The 22551-nt window shown below is 47.3% G+C and overlaps 3 protein-coding genes across 3 annotated transcripts in view; 1 reads left to right on the top strand and 2 right to left on the bottom strand.

Annotated features, from left to right (window-relative positions):
- The window catches only part of Adam9 (ADAM metallopeptidase domain 9), a 67547-nt gene extending 66351 nt beyond the window's left edge, over positions 1–1196 (bottom strand). The window contains exon 1 of the mRNA XM_021170458.2: positions 965–1196. Within this exon, the coding sequence (XP_021026117.1) occupies positions 965–1061 (97 nt within the window). The 5' untranslated portion in view covers positions 1062–1196. The remainder of the gene's footprint in view (positions 1–964) is intronic.
- Positions 1197–1517: 321 nt separating this feature from the next.
- Tm2d2 (TM2 domain containing 2) lies at positions 1518–7254 on the top strand. Its single transcript, XM_021170272.3, has 4 exons — positions 1518–1860; positions 2482–2569; positions 4303–4418; positions 6565–7254. Exons 1-4 carry the CDS (start codon positions 1637–1639, stop codon positions 6776–6778), a joined length of 642 nt encoding a protein of 213 aa, XP_021025931.1. The 5' UTR covers positions 1518–1636; the 3' UTR covers positions 6779–7254.
- Positions 7255–8957: 1703 nt separating this feature from the next.
- Positions 8958–22521, bottom strand: Htra4 (HtrA serine peptidase 4). Its single transcript, XM_021170638.3, has 9 exons — positions 21826–22521; positions 21377–21476; positions 20521–20725; positions 17129–17323; positions 16709–16741; positions 14500–14614; positions 14089–14146; positions 13645–13740; positions 8958–9769 (listed from the first exon to the last, which is right to left on the bottom strand). The coding sequence occupies exons 1-9, from the start codon at positions 22475–22477 to the stop codon at positions 9604–9606; spliced, it is 1620 nt and encodes a 539-aa protein (XP_021026297.2). The 5' UTR covers positions 22478–22521; the 3' UTR covers positions 8958–9603.
- Between the last annotated feature and the right edge of the window lie 30 nt (positions 22522–22551).

The raw sequence follows: 22551 nt of genomic DNA, 5'->3' as shown, positions 1-22551 counted from the left end.
AAAATATAATCTGTTTTTTGCTGGCAAACACGAGAAGTTAGAGATTACTAAAATTTCAGTTCCTTTCATAGTGATATTGTTAACTAGAACAGCACAGAAGAGGTAATTTTCATCAGAAACGTCCTGGAAGCATCCCATTGAAAATTTGTCAGTATTTATGAACTCCAGGAGGACGCTAACTTAATTAAAAAGGAGAAAGCCAAAGACAAGAAGCTGTAATTAGTTTCGTGAAGGTCAGCGGTCCTGAACTCAAATCTACACTCATCACCTTTGAAGGCAACAATTTTGTAAAGCCTTCTATTGTCCATAGTCTTCCCGGCGCTCGAAGAGATAACTTAGCCATGCAAACACTAATTTAATACAAAGGGTGAAATAAATAACTTATTTCCAGGAAAAAAAAAAAAACCCTAGTGTGTTCCCATTCAGTTTCGTCATCTACAATATAAATATCTTACATATTTACGGGAAGTTTCACAATTCAGATGTGCTGGCCGACAGTAATTTAATTCTTTCCGATAATCCCCTGGGTTAAACAGAGCAGAGATTCTTTGTCCAGATTTAGATCGATTGAACTACGGGCTCTAGAAACGTAGCGTTTCGTTTATTTTATTATTTTAAGTATCCTTACTAACAACAAAAAAAAAAACGGCCCAAGGAAAACCCGCCCTCTTCTCCATCGGGATCCCTGTGGACCTACTGCTGAGTCGTCCAAGACGGCGAACGTCAAACCCCAAATCCTGATAGACTGAAGCAAAAGTTCCATCTCCCAGCCCAGAGCTGGTGACAGCCACTCCACCCGCAAAGCACTCTCTGCAGCCCAGGAGCAGCGAGCGCACCGCCACAGTGCAGCCGGCCGCCGGGCTCCGGGTCAGCGCTGACAGGGGAGCCGGAGCCCAGGGTCCGCCTCGCAGCCCTCACCACCGGGCACTCACTCCCCACGGCACGGTCCCCGTCCGACACCCACCTGGCCGCCCGGCCTCGAGGACTGGGCCCAGCAAGCCACACGCCAGCAGCCACCTTAGTCGCAGAGAGGCAAGGGGCGAGAGCGCGCGCGGCCCCATAGCGAGGGCTTCGGCAGGTTCCGCTCAACGCGCGGCCGCCGCCTCCGCCCCTTCGGTCATCCTTGCAACCCCGCGGGGGCCCCCAGGGCTGGCGGGGCGCGCGCCCTCGGCGAGCACGCGCGCGGCACTGACGCAGCAACCCCCCTCCCCAAAACCCCGCCCCTTTCCCGATCCGGCGGCCAGAGGCTGACGTAGGGAAAATACAGTCTGGCCAACCCACCGCCGCCGCCGCTCCAGTTCGCGCCGGGCTGTTCCGCCCCTCCGCCCGCACAGCGGAGACTAGAGAAGGTAGGAGGGGCTGGAGGGCGGGGCTAAGAGAAGCTCCACCCTCCCTCCGCTCCGTGCAGCAGTGAAGGGTCTACTGGAGGGCGGAGCGAAGCCAGGCCCCACCTTTCCCCTGGCCGCTTCTGATTGGCCGCAGCGGTGGGCGGAGCGTCGAGCTGCGCACGGGTTGGCTGTGGAACGGAGGGTTGCGTAGCCGACGTAGAGAGAGGCCTGACAGCGCCGGGCTCCGGTGGGCCGTGGCGGCCTGGCTTTGTTTTTAGGCCAGGTCTCTAGGACCGGCCCCCGGGAAGATGGTGCTGGGCGGCTGCCCTGTGAGTTACCTATTGCTGTGCGGCCAGGCGGCCCTGCTGTTGGGGAACCTGCTGCTGCTGCACTGTGTTTCTCGGAGCCACTCGTTTAATGCTACGGCCGAACTGGATCTCACCCCCTCGGGCGCCGCTCACCTCGAGGGTCCCGCGGCCTCAAGCTGGGAATACAGCGACCCCAACTCGCCAGTCATCCTTTGCTCTTACCTGTAAGCTGCCGGGACGTGGGGGGCGGACCTAGCGGGGGATCGGGCCAAGGATAGCTGCTGGTTGTGGGAGCGGAAGACTGCTTCCACCTCGGGGAGGTGATTCCGGGATTGGTGCCTCTAAATTGCCCTGCTGCAGAAAGCAATTAAACTGTGTATTAGTAGTAGATACTGGGAAGGAGTAATGTAGGTTACAGAACCCTTCCACTTCCTGCACCCTTTCTCCTGCCTTGGTTACAGGAGGAGTTCAAGGCCAACCAGCCAGCCTGGGTAATTTGTCTCAAATTGAAAGAAAGAAAGAAAGAAAGAAAGAGAGAGAGAGAGAGAGAGAGAGAGAGAGAGAGAGAGAGAGAGAGAGAGAGAGAGAGAGAGAGAGAGAAAGAAAGAAAGAAAGAAAGAAAGAAAGAAAGAAAGAAAGAAAGAAAGAAAGAAAGAAAAGAAAAGAAAGAAAAGAAATTCAAGGGCTGGAGATGTAGCTCAAAGGGAGATAGCACCTCTAGCGTATCCAGTTCCCAGTACAGAAGGAGGAACAGATATTAAAAGAGGAACGAAAATAGCATTGCATGCGGACACAGAAGCAATCTGCAAAAGACACTGATGTTTAAAAATCTTACTGATTTGCAGACCCGACGAGTTCGTAGACTGTGATGCCCCAGTGGATCACGTTGGAAATGCAACTGCCTCCCAGGAGCTTGGTTATGGTTGTCTCAAGGTGAGGTTTTTGTTCTTTGTACAGGCACCTTCGTGGGAAGCATGGCCAGGTGCTGTTAAAGAATTGCAGAAGGACATACAGACAGACCTGATTTTTTTTTTTTTTACAACTTCATCCGTATAACTGTGGCTGGAAACATGACAAAGGTTTTAACGGCTGAAGAGCACATTTGCTTTCCTCAGGAACCAACCATGCCTGTGCCCAAGCCACCCACGTGCAAAGACCAACCTGTATTGCTTCCTTTGACTGTTGAAACTAACAAATTAAAGCCAAGATGTCGACTGTACTTTCAAAGCAAGGCTTTTCTTAACAGAGCAGCAGCAACAACAGCAGCAAAGCCATGCACTTTGTAAAGCTGGTGCTGAACTGGCCTTTCTTGGTTACACATGCACTTGGAGCAAGTTCCTCATGCAGGTGACAGCCAGCCTGCACCATGTCCGTTGGAAGTAGCTAAAGTCTGTCAGTTATGATTTTGTTTGAGGATAAAACATTCCAGAGAAGCCAGTAGTATACCCTTAAAGTGAGTGTACCTAACTTGGTCTCTCGAAACCCAATGAAGTTTGGTTTGGTTTGGTTTGGTTTGAGTTTTGTTATGCTGGTAGGTTGCTTGGTTGTCTGTCTGTCTGTGAAAAGGTTTTACTACAGCCCAAGCTAGCCTTAAACCCAGGTTCCTCTTGCTTGAGCCTTCTAACGCTAAGATACAGGTCTGCATCACTGTGCCTAGCACTAAGATACAGGTCTGCATCACTGTGCCTAGCACTAAGATACAGGTCTATATCACTGGGCCCAGCTCATACTTAAGGAATTTATGTTACCACCTTAGCACTGTAGACTCGACACTATGTTATAATGCAAGGTTGAGTTGTGAGAAAACATTTTTGCCACCTCAGACACAAAGGAATAGGCTTTGTGACACCACAACCAAGAGGACAGCTCTTAAAGTAAAGAGATATTTTAAATACACTGAAATTTTGCCCTGTAGGTAATTGGTAAAAGTCTGACTGGCATTCCATAGCGGTAACTTAGTTGCGACTATTTTAATTAAAAGCTGAATGTATCCGACCACAAGATTCAAACCCTGCCTCAGCCAGGGTCCTCGGGGACTGGTAACACTCAGGGGCTGTGAGAAGTGAACGCTCCTGTCCTCCAGTCTCACGCTGAGACAAGGGAAACAGTAGGAAAGCAGTGATAAGGTACGAGGGAGACTGCGTGGCTGAGGGAGACTGCGTGGCTCTGCTTTCTCTGTTGGAAAGGAATTAAGTAAAGGGCAGAACTCTGATTCTAAACATTTTTCCTGGAGCTAACCTTATACTGGGGTAGACTACGCAAGCCTCTCACCACGTGTGGCTTAAGTCCTCCACCTGATGATAGGCTGAATTATTTTCTGATCTTATCCTTTTACTGTAAATATGCAACAGAGGTTCTAATACTCGCTGACATGTCAATTTCCATTCCAAAACTGCTACATTATATGCCTGTTAATCCAAGATACTCAAGCCATTGTATACGTCTCTGCAGCTTGTTTCTGTTTTACTATATACTGAAGAAGCCTGTCGAAAAGAAAGGTTTACTTAAAGCAATATTCACTTAGGATGGACTACTAAGAAGTCACTTGAAGCATCTCTGAATTGCATGCTTTTGACAACTTCACCCACTCTTGCTAGAATTAATACAGAACGGAAGCAGCTTCCGTTGGTGAACATGAATGTATGTTTCTGTTACTTTCTCCACAGTTTGGGGGTCAGGCCTACAGTGATGTGCAACACACTGCAGTCCAGTGCAGAGCCCTGGAGGGAATTGAGTGTGCCAGCCCCAGGACCTTCCTACGAGAAAATAAGCCTTGTATAAAGTAAGCGTTCCTTTGTTCTTGAACTGTGTGTGTGGTGTATGCTGGGATTTAAACCCAATCCACATGGTAAGCAAAGGTTCTGATAATGAACTACACTCAAACTAAGGGTTACTTTGAAAGGGGCGAGTGAGCCGGGCGTGGTGGCACACGCCTTTAATCCCAGCACTCGGGAGGCAGAGGCAGGCAGATTTCTGAGTTCGAGGCCAGCCTGGTCTACAAAGTGAGTGCCAAAAAAAAAAAGAAAGAAAGGGACGCGTGGCTAGAGGTACCAGTTGGTGGTGTGACTTTTTATTTGAAGTATTGAAGACTGCATATGCTTCCTCCTACATGCAGCCCACAGACTGAAGCACTGTGATTGCAACAAACAGGAGGAAAAGTTGTGGGTTCAGAGTCTTTCGGCCTGCCCCTCATTCTCAGCTTGCAGGCACTGGGCCAAATGATGTAGCTTCAAAACCCTCCTTGTGTTGGAGTTTTCCCTTTATTATCCTTTGAAGGGCTGAATTCGTGGAAAGATATTGTGTGAATTTGGTTTTGTCATGGAATAGTTTGGTTTCTCCATCTATGGTAATTGAGAGTTTCGCTGGGTATAGTAGCCTGGGCTGGCATTTGTGTTCACTTAGGGTCTGTATAACCTCTGTCCAGGTAGTTGGGAGTCACCTGGTGTCATTGCTGGTAATCAGTCCTGGCACCTCTGCAGGAGAGCACCGAAAGTGCTCTTAACCTCCGAGCCATCTCTCTAGGCCCCTTTTTATTCTTGAGTCCCTTCATATCTTAGCAAGTTTTTGAGACTCGAAGCCAGTGGTTCTCAGCCTGTGGATCATGATCGTTGTGGGAGATGGGGGAGTCGGTCACATATCAAATATCCTGTATATCAGATATTTACATTACAATTCATAACAGTAACAGAATTACAGATATAAAGTAGCAATGAAAGTAATTTTATGGTGGGGGGGGGGGTGTCACCACAACATGAGGAACTGTATTAATGTGTGAAAGAATTAGGAAGTGTTTAGGTTTGGTCTTTTGCTATGTATTGTAATGCTAAATACTGGCCCCTAAGGCTTGGTTGCTCTCAGAGAATCCACAATGTGACCTTGCTCTTTAATTTTAAATTGTTGGTTAATTAAAGATGCCAACAGTCAATAGCTGGGCAGGAGAGACACAGGCAGGGTCTGGGGTTCCCAGACTTGGGGTCAGAGAACCATGAGGAGAGAAAAGACAGAGAAAGGAGAAGACACCATGGGGTAAGAACCTTGAAATCCTGGCGTGAGGGCTGGCCAGCTGGAGCTCTGAGCAGCCCAGACAGAACATGACAAATCATATTGTCGGGTTATTGTCAGGGAACTAGGCGTAACAGCATAGAGGGTAGATATCTTCCTAGCTCTAATGCTTTTTAAAGCTTATTATAAATAATAAAAGCTGTGTGTCTTTTATCCAGGAACTGAATGATCAAAGGTGGGGTAGAAGCCCCTGACTGAGATTAAATATTTTCTACAACAGGAAGGTCTAGACCAACTAGAGATAGGGAGATGCTTACAAGAGTCTATTATAACATCGTTAACTCTGATTGTTTTACGTTTCTGGCTGGGGAGAGAGCTGCACATCCCAAGACTTGAAAATTCTAGTGTGATCAAAGGACCTAGTCAGGAGCATGTTCTTAATATGCAAATTAATGTCCTGAGCCATCTGCTGGTAGTCAGCCCCAGGAAACTACTCCTTTGCCTTAATCATTCCAGGGTCAAGTGTCAAGCCATTGAGGTCCACACTTAAAGCTGCTGAAATTATTCCAGTAGCCAATCCTAAATTGCTGATCTGTCCTGCCTGGCTTTTCTGCAAAAACCCCAGCAAAGTTGTGACTTGGACCTATCCTGTACTCCTATCTTCTGACCATCATGTTCTTCTCAGGCCTCCCAGCAGGGCAACAGCCAAGCCTCCTCTCTAGGAGCCGTGAATGCCATATTTGTCTGGCCTCTTTACCTGAGGCTCTTTTGTGTGTCCCCCGCACCCCCATACACACTCCCTAGTAGCCACATCTGACTGAATGCATCAGGAGCAAGCCTGACCCTGGCATGAGGCCTTTACACCGCAGCCAGCCACTGCACTTCCATTATGTTCCGTTGAGTTTCCGTCTCCCTCCCTTCTCCAGGTACACTGGACACTACTTCATAACCACGCTTCTCTACTCCTTCTTCCTGGGATGCTTCGGAGTCGACCGCTTCTGCCTGGGACACACTGGAACAGCAGTTGGGAAGCTGCTAACACTTGGAGGACTGGGGATCTGGTGGTTCGTCGATCTTATTCTGCTCATCACTGGGGGGCTGATGCCTAGTGATGGCAGCAACTGGTGCACTGTCTACTAAGCCCTGCTGCTGTCCTGTGCCGGCAAGGAAAGCCAGTGCTTGGCTGCCAAGATAATTACTACAAGCTCTGAATTCTCCTCTGAGCATCACCATCTTCTCTTGGAGGAAGGACCGACCAAGTTTTTCACCCCAAATCTTAACCTTGCAAACCAGAATGACAAGCAGTATTGTGGAGTCCAGTCGTACCCTTCCTCACATACAGAATCTCAAAGAGCAAAGATGGTGACTTCTCTCCAGAGATCATCGTCAGTGATGTTTCTGTGTGGCTGGCTCTTCAGTCGTTTGAAGCAGGGGGACCCAACAGGATAAACCAAGTGAGTGTTTATCCATTCACAGCCTTTTGTGACCCTAAATTTCCATGTACAGGTCAGAAGCTGCGCCAATGAGAAGTCTTCCGGTGATGTAGAAATGACTGTTTAATACACACCGAAATTCTGACTGAGAATTTAAATTGCAGAATAAAGTTTTAAAACCTAGCCTGCTGTATGAGTATTTCAGTAGAGAATGAGACTCAAAAAGTGGTTTTGCTGAAGGGTAAGCACTGGAAATGAAAGATCCACGCCCACCCCCACAGTCTCCGGTACTGGGGGCCTGATTGCCAGCTGACGGGCTTTTAGAACGTGAGTGGATCCTGAGGACTGATCTGACCAGTGGATTATGGTGCTGTTATTGGAAGGTGATAAAGAGTAGGAAGTGAGGCCTAGTTGGAAGAAGTAAGTTACTGGGGGATGGGGTCACCGTGGGGCTACAACTTGCCCAGGCTCTTCCTGTCCACTTTGAGATGAAAAGTCTGATCCCCCACACACTTATACCATGATGTTCTGCCCAAGCCATGGAGCCGGCCACCCACAGACTGAGCCTTCTAAACCTGTGGCCAAAATAAAGCCTGCCTCCTTAAGCCATCTGTGAGGTATTTGGTCATGAGAGTGTGGGAGTCTAATACAGCTATCCTACTGAGTCCAACCGGACTGTTGTCATGTTCTAGAGATGGCAATTTCCTCTCTCCAATTATGTTTTAAAAGCCAACAATGGTCAATATGTATGGGCTAACAGAGTTGTCCTACCTAAGATTAGTATTTTCCAACTTATGGACCCCACATTTTAGAGGCTGATTCAAAAAAAGACTTCATAAGCTGTCATATTCTTCATTAATCCCAGTACTCAGGAGGCAGAGGCAAGTAGATATCTTATGAGTTAAAAGCCACCTGATCTACATAGTTAGACCATGACTTCAAAAAGGGGGGGAAAAAAGGTTGTACACAAGTTACTATACTACTTCCTGCACAATTAAAATGAGGAACCTTATGCCCTCGGAAAGAAAACTTAAAAAAATGCATGCCCTACTTAAAAGATATTACTAGGGTCAAATCAGGATGTTTTAGGGGAGTGAGGAGAAAACGCATTCTCTCCACACAGGCCTGACAGGAGAAGGTTTTGTAGTGATGGAGACAGCCAAGCTTCTGCATTCCCAAGTCACTGGGAAGACAAGGAAATGTTCTCAAGTATCAGTGGCTTTGAAATCTAAGTAAAAAGTATAACATAAAGGGCAGGTCAGATGGAGAGGCCTGTTCTTCGGTTAGCCACAGGTTCTAGAGACAGGGTAGACCTACTCCACGTTCATCCCCACAGTAACTGACAGAAAGACTGACAGATCCGGTACAGTAAGACCTGGAAACACAACACGTTGTAGAACCCTTCTTAAAGGTCTCTGCCTCAGCACCCCCGGTTAGAACTGTTCTCGTGTTACCAGAGATGACGACTGTAAACACTTTTAAAAGCCATAACAACTCAACTCTGCTTACAACAATAGCGATTGGAAACCTCAACTCATAAGTTCTATACACGTAGGCAGTCTTTTTCGATTAATCGTGAAGAAACTACACCTCCTTGAAAATACACACCTTATGCTTCATGTAGGCTTTAAGGAGTCCCAGTGACACCATATTTAAAAAAAATAAATAAATCTGGAAGACTCAATGGTGAGCCTTGCCTAATTTGCACTAGTCCCTAGTTTGATCCCCAGCACCATCTCAAGTCTGGAAGACAGAAAACTACAATTAAAATCTTCCCCAAAATAAACTACTTAAGCCATTAGCAGGCCCGACCACTGCTTACTATGTAAACTCTCCAAGTGTTTATAAGCTTCTTTAAAAGAAAGAACCTAAGTAAAAAGTCTGTAAACGGTTCGAAAAATTATTTTAATAGAAATAGAAGACATTCTCAGAAACTCTAAAGGTCCGAAATTGTTTCTACCTTCAAAATGGTCACACTCCTGTGTGGTAGTATGATGTCATCAGCTCCAAGATGTCTTATAGGTGATGACCTTTCTATCCACAAACCCTGGCCCAAAGTGGATATAACCTGGGAAATTCAGTATACAAAGGGGTATTATTTAAAATGTGACTGCCTCTTTACTCCAGATTCAGGTTCTTAATATTTGGTAGGTAATTATGTGTACGTGTGCGTGACATACCAGTTTGTGGCTGTATAGGAGCTAACTAAAGTGTCCTATCAAGATTTAGTTAGGAACTGCCTGCTCTCCAGTTCTTACTGTCACCAAGTTTTATCAGATCACCATAGCTGTTTCCACTTGAGTTCGGAAGGTTTTTGCAGCGGAAGAGCACTCTCAACCTCAGGATCCGTGTGTGCGTGTGTGTGTGTGTGTGTGTGTGTGTGTGTTGATGTGTGCACACAAACATGAACTTCTGCATTTAAAGCGTCCATTTTTCTTGATCTCCAGAAGACCCTGCCATCTCTGGCACTTCTTCGATACAAAACCAGGTAATATAACTGGTTTTGCTAGCCAGTTTCTCAAAGTAAGATACTTAATTGATTATTTCAGGTGTGACTGTCAGAAACAAGGTTTGACTTCCTCGAAGCACAATGATGGAGAGAAAGTCATTGTCCTTAACAGCTTCAATGACATCAGTTGTGGTGGTGACAGGTTGCCCGTTTATGCTGACAATTACATCATGGTCTCTCAACCCCGAGCTGAGAAAGAGAAAGAAAAGATGATGAAGCGAGGAACGGTGCTGCAGGCCTTTAATCCCAGCATTCGGGAGGCAGAGGCAGGTGAGTCTCTGAGTTCTAGGGCAGCCTGGGCTACAGAGTGAGCTCCAGGACAGCCAGGGCTACACTACAAAAAACAAGAAGAGTTCTAGTCATCCCCATTTGGTATCTGTCTGTCTGTCTGATTCCTTCCCATACACACACTGCCCTACTATTTTGCTAAACCAAGAAGGAAGCTCCAGCCTTGACCCTCCTAGCTGCAAGGACCGTTGGAGGAGGTACTGTGAAGCCAGCTGGAGGACAGTGATCCTGTGTTTGCAATAATATTCCTGTCCAGAAGAAGCCGAGTCCTCTCAGGCATTGGGTTTTATTTGGAATGGACACTGTAACATTTAATTTCTCTTCATCTCTGGCTGGTGTTAGCCTCCAACATGACTAGACTCACCAGCAATACTGCCAAGCCCAATGTTTTCCCCAGGAAGCTGTGCTCCGATGAGTCTGACTGGACAGCCCATCCCATAGTTCCTGGAACTGCTGTGTGTCCCAGATGTTACAGTCCCAGTAAAGCAAAAGCCACTCAAGCTTCCAAGTCCAGATGTTTACAGCTGTGACTCGAGACTATAGTTCTAGTCAGTCTTCAACACACTGACCTCGAATAGAATATATTATATATTCTAGATCAGTGGTTCTCAAACCGTTCTAATGCTGCGTCCCTTTCATACAGTTCCTCATGATGTGGTGACACCAAACATAAAATTATTTTTGTTGCTACTTCATAACTGCAATCTTGCTAGTTATGAGTCATAATGTAAATATCTGTGTTTTCCACTGGTCTTAGGAGACCCTGTGAAAGGTCATTTGCACACACACACACAAGGGGTTTGCAACTCACAGGTTGGGAACTGCTGTTCTAGATCCAGTTCCAAAAGCAAAGAGCAATAAACACAGACAGGCTGGGTGATTGTATAAAGGGAAGAATTGGCTAAAAGAGGGGTGTCAAATTAAATAATCCAGGAGATGCTATTTAAGGAAAATGGGGAGCTCAAGAAGAAAAAAATGACAGTGAGAGTGGATTCCCAAGATAAGTGGAGTTTGAAGAATGTGAAGGGCCAGGGATAGAGCTAAGTGGTAGAGGGTATGTTTAGCATATACCTGGTCTCTAGTTCAGTGGCCAGCACCAAAGGTGGGGTTGGATGGAAAGGTAATGCAGTGGGGAAAATGCATGGAAAGAAGGAAGGATAAAGCTGAATGTGAGAAAGCCTTAGGAACAATGACCGTAGCGGGCGGTGACTCAGTGGACTCTGTGTGGAGAAAGACGACAACTCAGCAATCAAGACCAGGGAAACAGAACAAGAAAGAAGCTGTACTGGAGCCTGGGGCCTACTGTGCACCAAATATGAGGAAGCAGGCTCACACAGAATAAGTGGTCTTTGCCCGTATCTCACAACTTTCAAGTAAAGCAGGATTCAATGCTGAGAATCCCTCTTCTGGCCAGGGTGCATCTCTCTGACCTCAATGGAGCTCAGCACAGCTGCTTCCCCGGAAAAGCAAGGACTATGACATAAGACTCCTCAAACGACTCTGTAAAAACACTTTGGTGCCCAGGATATAATAAATGTTCCCTAAGTGCCAGCTGCTGTTACTGTAATTATTAGTGGTTATTAAATCAAATGGGTGAAAGCCAACAAGGGTGGATGTTGGGCTCTTGGAGGCTTACAGCAGTAAATCTCGCTTCTGCGTGCGTGTAACCTACCTGGGAATCCTGCTAAACATGAAGACTCCTAGAGATGTAGCCTAGTTCTAGGATAGGTGTTTAGCACACACAAGGCCCTGGGTCTGAACCCCAGAAAGCAAGAAATAGAGTTAAGGGAAGGTGGAGAGAGAAGGAGAGAAGAAAGAGTGGAGGAAGAAAAGCAGGAGATGGGGGAAGGAAGATTTATCTGCCATAGCGCACACCTAACCCCAGCGCTTGGAAAGTGGAAACAGGAGACTGCAGAGTTCAAGACCAGCACTGAGACAGAGAGACATAGAGGGGAGTCAGCCAGGAGGAGACCAATTCAGGGGTGGGGCTCCAGCCTGCCTTTCTGATTGGCTACTGCTACAGCATGCCACACTTTGAGAACAACTTGTGGAGCTGAGCTCTTTGGCTTTGGATCAAAAGTTAAAATAAAGAGTTACGGGAGGCGCAGGGCAGGGTAGGGATCCGGAGAGTCTAGAAAACCGTATGGCATGTCCTTTTCAGGAGCAGGAGGCCTGACACTTAGCTAATGCTAACTCACCAGCACCTGTGATTTCTTCCAAGTCTACAAGAGTTGCCAACTGCTAAACAGATCGCTGAGCTCTTGAAAAAAAACACAGTGAGCAATAAGAAGAAAGGGCAGAGCCCAGGAGAATAGCGTTTGCGGAAAAAGCTGCCTCTCCCTGATAGCAAACATTCTGAAGCAAAGCTGAGATCAGCTGCTAAACCTTCCACAGAGCTGTGCCAGCCCTTGATCTAGTGACACAGGTGTGAGCCACAGTTCACAATGCCATTCACACCTCAGCCCTACTGTGCGCTAAGACTTCTGACACGCAGAATCCTTCCCATTCTTATTGACTGAAAATGACTGAACTGTTCAAATCATTTAAGTATATGTCATTAGTTAATAGTTATCAATAACTGAATAATGGGGGCATTGTGGCCCATGACCATAATCCCTTAGCACTCATGAGACAGAAGTAAGAGGATTAGGAGTTTCAGGCTAGCTTGGGCTACACAGTGAGGCCATGCCGCAAAAATTCACAGTAAATTCAAAGGGAAAAATTCTTGTCATGCAAGCTCGAGGTCAGTTTGGGTCCCCAGCACACATATTTTTTAAAAAGTTGGATGTAAGGCATATGCCGGTGTCCCAGCCCTGGGGAGGCAAAGACAGGCTGATCCCTGGCACTCTGGAGAGAGCCAGTATTGCCTAATTGACAAGCTTGAGATTCAGTGAGAAACCCTGCTTCAAACATAAGGAGGGGAGTGAGTAAAGAAGGCACTCTGTATCTACCTCTGTCACATACACACACGCATGCACATACATGCATATACACACATGCATATGCATATACATGAAAACATATGTCAAATATATAATTAATACATAAGTCATTAATAATAACATAAAAGTTAGTTATTAAGTAATAAATACTAATATTGAAGGAGTATGTTCAGGGGCTAGTGTACAGCTTAGCTCACTTGGAAAAGAGGAGAGGGGTTTAATTTGTTAATTCCTAGCAAAATTAACTTTAACTTAGGCTATGACCCTGAGGCCCCATCAGTACTGTCCAATACATATGCAGATGCAACACAACTGTTCACTACAAATGCAGATGTAATACAAGCTGCATGGGTCGCTTTAAATTTAGAGTAGTCACCTTTTTAAAAAAAAATTAGGTTAAAATTATCTTTAATTGTGCATCTGATTTAATGCAATACATCTAAAATTCTGTCAGTTTTAACACAGAATAAATACTTGGAAATGTTGAAAAATATTTTTGCACTTTCCTATAAAATCCACAGAGCACATGCCCAATCCATCACTATGCTCTGATATCTTATCCAATGCAGTAATTAACATAACATGTAATCCTTCTGAAAACAAAAAGGGAAATGTTTTCCACAGTGTTTTCATTTTTCTCCATTTAAATCACATAAAATTTTAAGATGAGTTACTGAGTCATACTGGCCGGCTTTCAGGAACTCGGTGTACAGTGCGGATAGATCCCAAGCAAGACACTGGTACTCACTCAAGACACTGGTGCTCAGAGCTTAGCATGGGTGCATGCCTAGACACAACACAGGAGGGCTGGGCAAAGGCCAGGTCTTCACTTACCTTGCAGCGGCCGATCCCTGAATCACTTCATATACAAAAACTCCAGAACTCACATCAGGGAACTCTGGATCTTGCCTCTTCATTTCCTGAAGGAGGCTGGGAACAGTTTGAAGGTTAGCAAACATAGTGTTCCCCTGAGGCCTGGAAAAAGATTTCCCCTAGGAGGCACAGAGCCTATCTCTTCCCCATCTGGTTAGCTGGAGACTGGCAGGCACCCAAGCAAATCCCATCCAGCCAATCACAAGCCATCCTTGTTGTATGCTGTCTGGCCCCACCCCCACGCCCCACAACCGTAGTCAAGGCTTTGCATCTCTGTACAACCAGAATGAAAGACTCTGGTACAGGCAGAGGGAAACACAGCCCTGCAACAAACAGAACCGGTGGTCACAAGGGTCCCCAAAGACTGTCAAGTGATGGCTTGCACCTCTGAGACCCAAGGCTTACTTCAGAGTGAGAGGCAGCATTCGAAGACCCAGGTATTTCTTCTGCAAGGGAGCCTTTCCTGTAAAGGGAAAGCATGCTGTATAACTCCCAGCAGAGCTCTTGTCCATTTGGCACAGCTTGAGAGACCGCCTAGGATCTCTCGTTAGTACAGTGGTCTTGTATGCCATCTGCTTCAGAGTACATGATGTGGTCCACACAGATACATCTTCAGCCAATGGGTTCATTTCTAAGCTGTACAACACAAGCATTTCTGCGTATCTCTCAGATTGAGTTTTGTGATACGTGCCCCGATATGGCCACCCAACCCCCTGTTACAGATCTGAGAGCCAGTTACTCGACACCGTAAAAAAGCCATGCTCTAAACGGTGAGAACGTCCATGAAAAAGGGCTGAATCCTCCCAACCCCTTCACCTTTCAACTGGCGCTCGTGATAGTCTTCCAGGAACTGTCTGATCCGATCAGAGGGGATCGCAAAAGAGATCCCTGCAGTCACCTTCAGAGTGTTTATACCAATCACATCGCCATCCTAGGAAGAGGAAACTTGCTGTTACATCATGGTGCCCTACAGACTGAACCATGCAACACAGGGACAAGCAGAGGAGAATAGGGTCAAAACAGGAGGGGTAAAAGGAGACCCACGTCTTCATTAGGGAGTAGCACATGTCCTCTTCCAGGGCAGTTAGAGTGGCCAGGGAAGGGAGTGGTGCTTTATAGATACACAAGTTACACTTTCTTCATGCTCAAAAAGTCAAATGGGAACAAGCAAAAGAAACGTATTCTACGTAACACCATTTCCTTTTCAGACTGCATGGTCCCAGGCCCTCGGGGAGCTGGAGACTTCCAAGTAGCTGAACTGTGTCCGTTGTAAGGAAACCCTTATCTGAGTCCAGACATCTCAGAGACAACTTTTAAGGAGACAGTTGTCTGAGTCCAGACATCTCAAGGACAACTACTCCATCTTGCTTAGCAGGGTCAAACTAAGTTCATGTTCCCAGGCCCAGGAACCACCTCCTATCCTCATTGATGGAAACTCCCTTGCTCAACCCCTTGTCCAGATATAGTTGGACAATGCTACAGCCCACCCAGCTCCCCCTCTCTTTATGGTTCATCCTTTAAATGTGCTCTACAATGCCTCTTCAGGGTCATAGTTCAGCTCCCGAGTCTGTTCTGCAGCCCTGGTCAATTGGAAGACAGCTTAATTACCATACACTTTTGTCTTCCGCATTGACCTGGTGTTTGAGTTATTTTTACAGATTTATATTGGATTTAAGTGGATCCCATGACAGTTTTAATCTCTAGCTCATTTTATTATAGTAAATTACATTAATTTTTAAAGGTGAGCTATAGTTTACATTTTGATATAAATAAGAAACACAGGATACCAAAGTGGCACACGAACACACACCCTAAAATCCTAGCACTTGATACATAGAGGAAGGAAGATTAGGAGTTGAAGGTCATCCTCAACTACATATTGACTTCCAATCAAATAGGGCTCTGTCTCAAAAAAAAACCCATAATTAATTAATTAACCCCCCCACAAGAAGCATTTGCCTCTTTATTACTTAAAAGAAGCTAAAAATGAACATGGAAAAGATAGAAGCTGTTAGATCATTGCTAGTCCGCCATACTTGAGTAGAACTGTTCATCAAAACCAGTTGACCTTCATGAACCACAGTCAGCTAAGCTAGTGCTGTAAAGTAGAAAACACTCTCCTGCGTGTGCCCTTCACCATTCCTTAGACATTGTTAGGCAACAAGAACAATAGAAAAAATATTTCTGGTCATATTTAAATACAGATGGTAACTTAGAAATTCTGGAGTGTGGTCTGAAATTCTATATCCCAGGTCTGCTCTACACACACACACACACACACACACAGAGAGAGAGAGAGACACACACACACAAATTTATATAGTGCAGACAGGAATCATTCTGTTGGTGATGCTGCAGTTCAATGCCAGAGTGCTTGCCCAGCATGTACAGGGCCCTAGGTTCCATCCCAGGAATATTGGGGACTGGGGTTATATTTGAAAAGGAAGTAAAGGCTCAAGGGCTTTTCAGAAGCCCAAGCCTGAGAGTACTGTGCTCCTACATGTATCCTACATGTATCCTCATGTAAGAGAACAGCATCACCAGTAGAGGGAATGGTTAAATGAACACTAATGCACTCAGCAGAACCACGGGTTCTGGTTATGGCTTTTCTGTCATCTCTGAGCAGGCTGAAGACTAAAATTCCAGAGTTATATAATCAGTGTGTATTGATGAGGGATCACTCATATGCAAAAGCAAGGGGCTCTCAAGGACGTACACAACATAGCAGAGTTGGGCTTCTGGTTGCAGGGTGGGGGTGGGGGGGGCAGTCAGACAGCATATAGCAGGGATGGCTTGTGATTGGCTGGATAGGATTTGCTTGGGTGCCTGCCAGTCTCCAGCTAACCAGATGGACAAACCCTTCTCGGGCTCTAAAATATTCCTTAGCTATTTCCTAGAGACCCCATAATAAAAGACATCATTCCTTAATCTCTCTAGAGACTGTCACCCAAGTCTACATTTGCAGGTGTTAAAACACTTTAAAGTTAGGAAGAAATTCAAAGTAGCAAGGAAAACAGCCACTTACCAAGTTCACCAACGGACCCCCAGAATTTCCGTGCTAAAGGCAAATTGACAAGAGCCATCAGTTAGCAAATAGATACATTCCTCTACATCACTTATACATAGTTCCTAATGAGTTTCACCAGAGCAGCCTGCTTCTCCGAGGCAGGCAAAAATATTCCCCTTACCTTCCTAATCCTAAAGTTGGGGTGGGTACAGGGCGAAGCAAAAGGACCCCGCACTGTATTGCAGCAGCGACCTCTGCATTAAGCCCTGAGCATGGTGCTGGTTATATCAAACACAGAGCATCCAACTATACCCCTGCCTTAGGGTTGACTTCTGAGAGTCCTCAAAAAACCCAAAGGAAAAGAGATGACTCTAAAGCTTTCTTGCTACATCCTGGCAATATCTTCTAGGCTGTGAACAGACTCCCAGAGTGACTTACATTAATGATGGCATCCGTCTGGATATAGTCTATGTCTGAATTCTTCAGTCCCAGCTCTCTGCCACCTCTCTGTGTGGTGCTGACAATCCCTGCAGTCACAGTGTTCTGCAGAGAAAATGGGCTGCCCAAAGCTACCACAAACTCTCCAGCCCGGAGGTCAGAGGATCGGCCCAGCAGCAGTACTGGAAGCTCAGTCTGTGCATGCCCGAGAGGAGCAAAGAAGAGAAAGATGGCAATGTAAGAATACAGTCAAGCAATATCTGCTGACAGTGATGCTGGCCTGAACCAACACACACACACACACACACACACACACAGAGGTCCTTGCTTTCCTTCTTCCTCAGATGCAGGTCCCACCAAACTCTCCCTTTGTTAAGATAATCAAGATCGTCTCTAAGATTGAAATTTGTGCTTCTAGCTTCCAGGGAGATGGCTTAGAACAGTGGCTCAAAACCTGTGCATTACATCCCCAAAGGAGTCACATATCAGATATCTTACATATCAGACATTTACATTACAAGTTATAACACCATAGTGAGAGATTATAGTCCTGAAGTAGCAATGAAGTGATTTTATGGTTGGGGGTCACCACAACATTTGGAACTGTATTAAAGGGTCGCAGCATTAGAAAGGTTGAGAACCGCTGACTTACAGGTTAAGAGCATGTGTTGCTCTTCCAGAGAATCCACATTTGGTCCCTGTACCTCTATTGGGCAGTCCACAACCACCTCTAACTCCAGCTCCAGGGAATACAACTTCCTCTTCGGGCCTCCATGGGCACTTAACACTCACTTGCACAAACACATACACATAATTAAAAATAAAATATAATATAAACTGAAGTGGTGTGGAAACTATTATAAGTGATCATGAAATGGCCGGCACTAGAGATTCACTTAGCTCTATCTCTGCTCAAACATTTCTTGTCTGAGTCACGAACAGGATGGAGATCACCCAGAATAGCACTTCTCAAGCTGGACTGTGTTCACAAAACTTCTAGGGGCTTATCAGAATGCAGGCTCTGGTAGATCTGGGTGGGTCCGGGATCCGGGATTTTTAACGAGCCCCAGGTGCAGACCATGCGTCTACAGCAAGGAGCTCAAATGTTCTTAGCAGGGGCTGGAGAGATGGCTCAGTGGCTAAAACTGCTCTTCCAGAGGTCCTGAGTTCAATTCCCAGCAACCACATGGTGACTCAACAACATGGTGACTCACAGCTATCTGTAATGGGATCTGATGCCCTCTTCTGGCTACACTGCTACAGTGTACTCATATACATTAATTTTTTTTTTTAACTCTTAAAAAAAAATGTTCTTAGCAGGGTTGAGCACATTGCAAATGATTTAGCCAAAAGGTACATCTGTTGAAGAATAAATCATAGGATGGAAAACGAGGAAAGTGGGGAGCAGCAATGCTAGACAATTAATGGAGATTGTTGAGGATAGATTGATGGGTGACCAGAAACAAAGCAAAAACGTGAAGAGGGAGTGACTCCCTTGGCCAGGCCTCTTCCCATTTGAGTTTCCTGTTCACCATGGTTGAACACCTTGGCTTCAGACTTCTCATTCCTGCTGTCTGGTGGCAGTGACTTGTCAAAAAGCCTGGAGTCGAGCTAGGTGGACCCTTGGACCTGACTACACTTACAGAGCCCTATGGATGAGCCTGGAATCAAGCTAGGGGTCACAAGTACTCGACGTGTAAAAGATCTCCCCATTCCCACCAGGGCAGGAGTTCTGTGACCTGTAGACCTCAGTTTAGAGTAGGCCTTTTGGGCAGAATAAGCCACAAGACCTTGAAGCCTGAGAGCCAGGTAGGAGCCAGAGTGGAAAGCAACTTGGAGAGGATCTCCCCTGAGCCTTTAGCTGCCCACCCAGGTGCCTCAAAGGTTGAGGAAGTGAAGTAGAAAACGAGCCCTCCAAGAGTCCCAGGACATAGAAGCCCCGCAGAAAGACCTGGGACACCCTGCCAAGCTGCTAAAGCAGGCAAGGATAAGGCTGGGTTGCGCCCAGGCTGATGGCAGGGGCTCCTGGGCATTCTCTTTGGAAAAGTGTTCAGCTGCTTTGAAGCGCTGCAACTCGGTCTCAGAGTTGTGTGAGCTGTGGCTCCACTGTCCTGGTACAGGCCCGCAAGGGAAAGTACACGAACATCAAGAACGGAGTGAGAGGGAGGCTAGAGCGTTTGTCCCTGCAGTTCAAGGAGAACACCCTGCAACACATCAGCCCCATTGCAGGGCAGCCGTGGTCAGAGGATGATGTGGTCCAGCCGGACCCTGTAACCTATGCCAGAAGGGCAAACAATGAAGCATTGTTCCCAAAGGCAGGAGTATGAGGCTGCAGGGTCTCTTTCCGCGGGGACTAGGAGGAGCTGTGTCCCTTCCTCTAAACTAGTGGTTCTTAACCCTCCTAATGCTGCAACCCCTTAATACAGTTCCTCACATTGTGGTGACCCACAACCATAAAGTTATTTTCATTACTACTTCATAGCTGTAATTTTGCTAGTTATGAATCATAATGTAAATATCTGATTGATATGCAGGATATCCGATATGGAACCCTTTTGGGGTTGTTTGGCCAAAAGAGGTTGTGACCTACAGTTCGAGAACCACTACTGTATACCGAGTCCTGTTGGTAACCCAAGTAGAGGAGCCCTGACTTTACAATGCTGTATGCCATCCCTTTTCATGAGGATAAGCTTTTCCTTCCATCCCTCTCCTCACTCTGGGCTCTCCTATACATGCCCAGGGATAGGGGCCAGAGGAAAGTGGGAGAAGCTATGGGAAGAGAACCTGGAGTCTGTACCACTGCAGCTTCAGGGAGTACGTTCGTTCTTCTTTTACTGAGGAGAGCTTGGAATCACAGCAGGTAAGGGCAGAAGTGGGGAGGGAGGTGTTTGAGGGGATGTGAGGGTCAGTGATACTCTAGATTTTAACTTCCACATCACTCATCACTGTGGTCTCGAAGAAGAAGGAGAAGAAGGAGGAGGAGGATTAGGAGGAGGGGGAGAGGAGGAGGAGATGGGAGGAAGAGAAAGAGAAGGAGAACAACAACAACAATGAGAGGAGGGGGAGAAGGAGAACAAGAACAACAAGAAGAGAGGTGAAAGAAGAACAGAGGAAGAACAAGAAGAAGACAAGAAGAGAGGAAGGGGAAGGAGAAGGAGAAGAAGAGGGAGAGGGAGAGGGAGAGGGAGAGGGAGAGGAAAAGAAGAGGGAAAAGGAGAAGGAGGAGAAGCAGCAGCAGCCGCCGCCGCTGGCTGGGATACTGGGGGTAGGGTGCGGGCATATACTCTACATACAAAGAAAAGGCACGGTGAGAAGTACAAAAGGATTCCAGCAAGAACTGTGAAATCCTCACATGTGAAGGCTCTGACTCAGCAACTCTCTCAGGTACTCACATTTGGCTCGATCTTAATCAGTGCAAGGTCCAGTTTATGGTCGATGTCTTTGACGGTGGCTTCATACCGGGCCCCGCTCTGGAGCTCTACCTGGATCTTCTGCTGGTTGGTGAGGACATGGGCATTGGTGACAATGAGCCCATCCTCAGACACTATGAACCCAGAGCCGCTGGAGGAAGGGATTTCCTGGTTGGTGAGAGGTGATCTGTTCCGGAACAAGACAGTAGTGTAAGCAGAAGGGAGGGAAATCAGGGAATCCAGCCTTTGTGTGTGAGTCCCAGGAAGCCTCATGTTTATCAGCTACATTTCCAGTTTTCTCATGCATTGACTCTGCCGGGTCCAGGGTGCTGTTTCCTCCTTTAGATCAGTGTGGGAACCTGTGTGTCTGTCATCTGCAGCGAATAGGCCAAACCTGGTGCTAACCCTGTGCTCACACTACTGCCACAGCATCTTAGTTCCCACTACCAACTGGCGTTGTGACTCAGAACAAAGTTTGCTCTCCATTTGGGTTTCCTTGCATGCAAGAGAGTGCTAAGGCTAAACAAGCCCACCAAATGCTCACTATTAGCTCCTACAATCAGCCTTTAGTTTTGCTTGTGGGATACCGGGGAGAAAGAAACACCAGCCACCAATATGCACTGCTGTAGCTTCAATTTAGAAGCCAGAATCCTTACGCTTGCTTGGCTCTTTGCGAAATAACTCTTAGCAAGTCAGGTCTCCTGCACGCTTCGCGGAATTCTACCGCCCACCTACACCCCAGCCAACTCTTTGAATCTGTGTTTCCTTACAGCGGTTTTAATGGTCAGAAATCCGGCAGCCAGCAGGTGAGGTAGTTGGCCCTAGATGGGACCTTTACCTGCGGAACAGCTGCAAGTGGACCACAGATGGCGCCACCTTCTCCACCACTGCGGCGATGAAGTTGTACTTTCTCCGGAGCCGCCCTGCTCTTGTAGTCCCTGTGAATAAACGGTCCACGGTGAGTGCGTCCCTGGATGCAGGTGTCGCATCTCAAAATTCCCCAGCATCTCCCCATCCCTCTTTCTCTGAAGGTTCTCCAGACCAGGAGATGAAAGGACCCTCCCTGTCCTACCAGAGGGAAGAAAAGGAGAAAGGGAAGCCCCGTGGCAGCCAGTAAAGAGACCAGCTTTAACCAGGCAAGAACACCAGGAGCAACCACAACAGGTTGAATCCCTAGAGATGGCGAAGGAAGGCCCACTGAATTCGCGAGCGAGCGAAGTTAGAGCACTCACTTCTCCCTCTGAAAAGTAAGAGAAGTGTCAGGAGATTCGCCCGCGCCCCACTCACCTGCTTCCCCGCATTCACCCTTCTGCACTGGCACGGCAGGGAGCGCGCCCCTCTGGCGAGCGGCTCGGTTCTCCTTGCGTAGCGCACATAGGCTGGGGTAGGTGCGCCCATCGCTGCCGCACACTACCGCATCCTCCGCACCCTCCGCGCAGCCGCAGGTGCCCAGCCACGCGCCCCCCGAGGGATCCCGGGAAAACGGGGCGCCGCAGCGCAGCCTTGGGGCGCACGGCCGGCCCCGCGCCCCGCCACACTCCTGGCCCTCGGCCGCGGCGCACACTCGGCAGCAGCCGCAGCGATCGGGAACCGGCGCCAAGCCGGCCGAGCAGGTAGGCAGAGGCGGGCAGCGCGTGGGATCGCAGGCATCGGGACAGGGCAGCGAGTCTCTGGACCTCCTGGCCTCGACCCACAGAACAGGCACGGCTGGTAGCAGCAACCATAGCAGGAGAAACTGTGTTCGCACAGCCCACAACCGCTGGAAGCTCATCTTGCTCCCTGACCTCGTCGATTCGACTGTTTTTCCTGGCCTGGATGCTGCCTCAGCCAGCCTTCGGACTTTATAAAGGTCAGAGTCTGGCTCACTTCTACCTACACACACACACACACACACACACACACACACGCACACCCATATATCACCCACCACCCATGCCATCCCAGGACAAGGGCCATCCACCCCAAAGCCATGAAGGGAGGGGTCCACTCAAAAACCAGTCTTGGGGCAAGGAG

Source organism: Mus caroli, unplaced genomic scaffold (assembly GCF_978045245.1).
Source record: "Mus caroli unplaced genomic scaffold, Mus_caroli_1 scaffold_10, whole genome shotgun sequence".
NCBI classification, from domain to species: domain Eukaryota; kingdom Metazoa; phylum Chordata; class Mammalia; order Rodentia; family Muridae; genus Mus; species Mus caroli.
The sequence above is the reverse complement of the archived record's forward strand: the minus strand, read 5'-3'. Positions and strand labels throughout refer to the sequence as shown.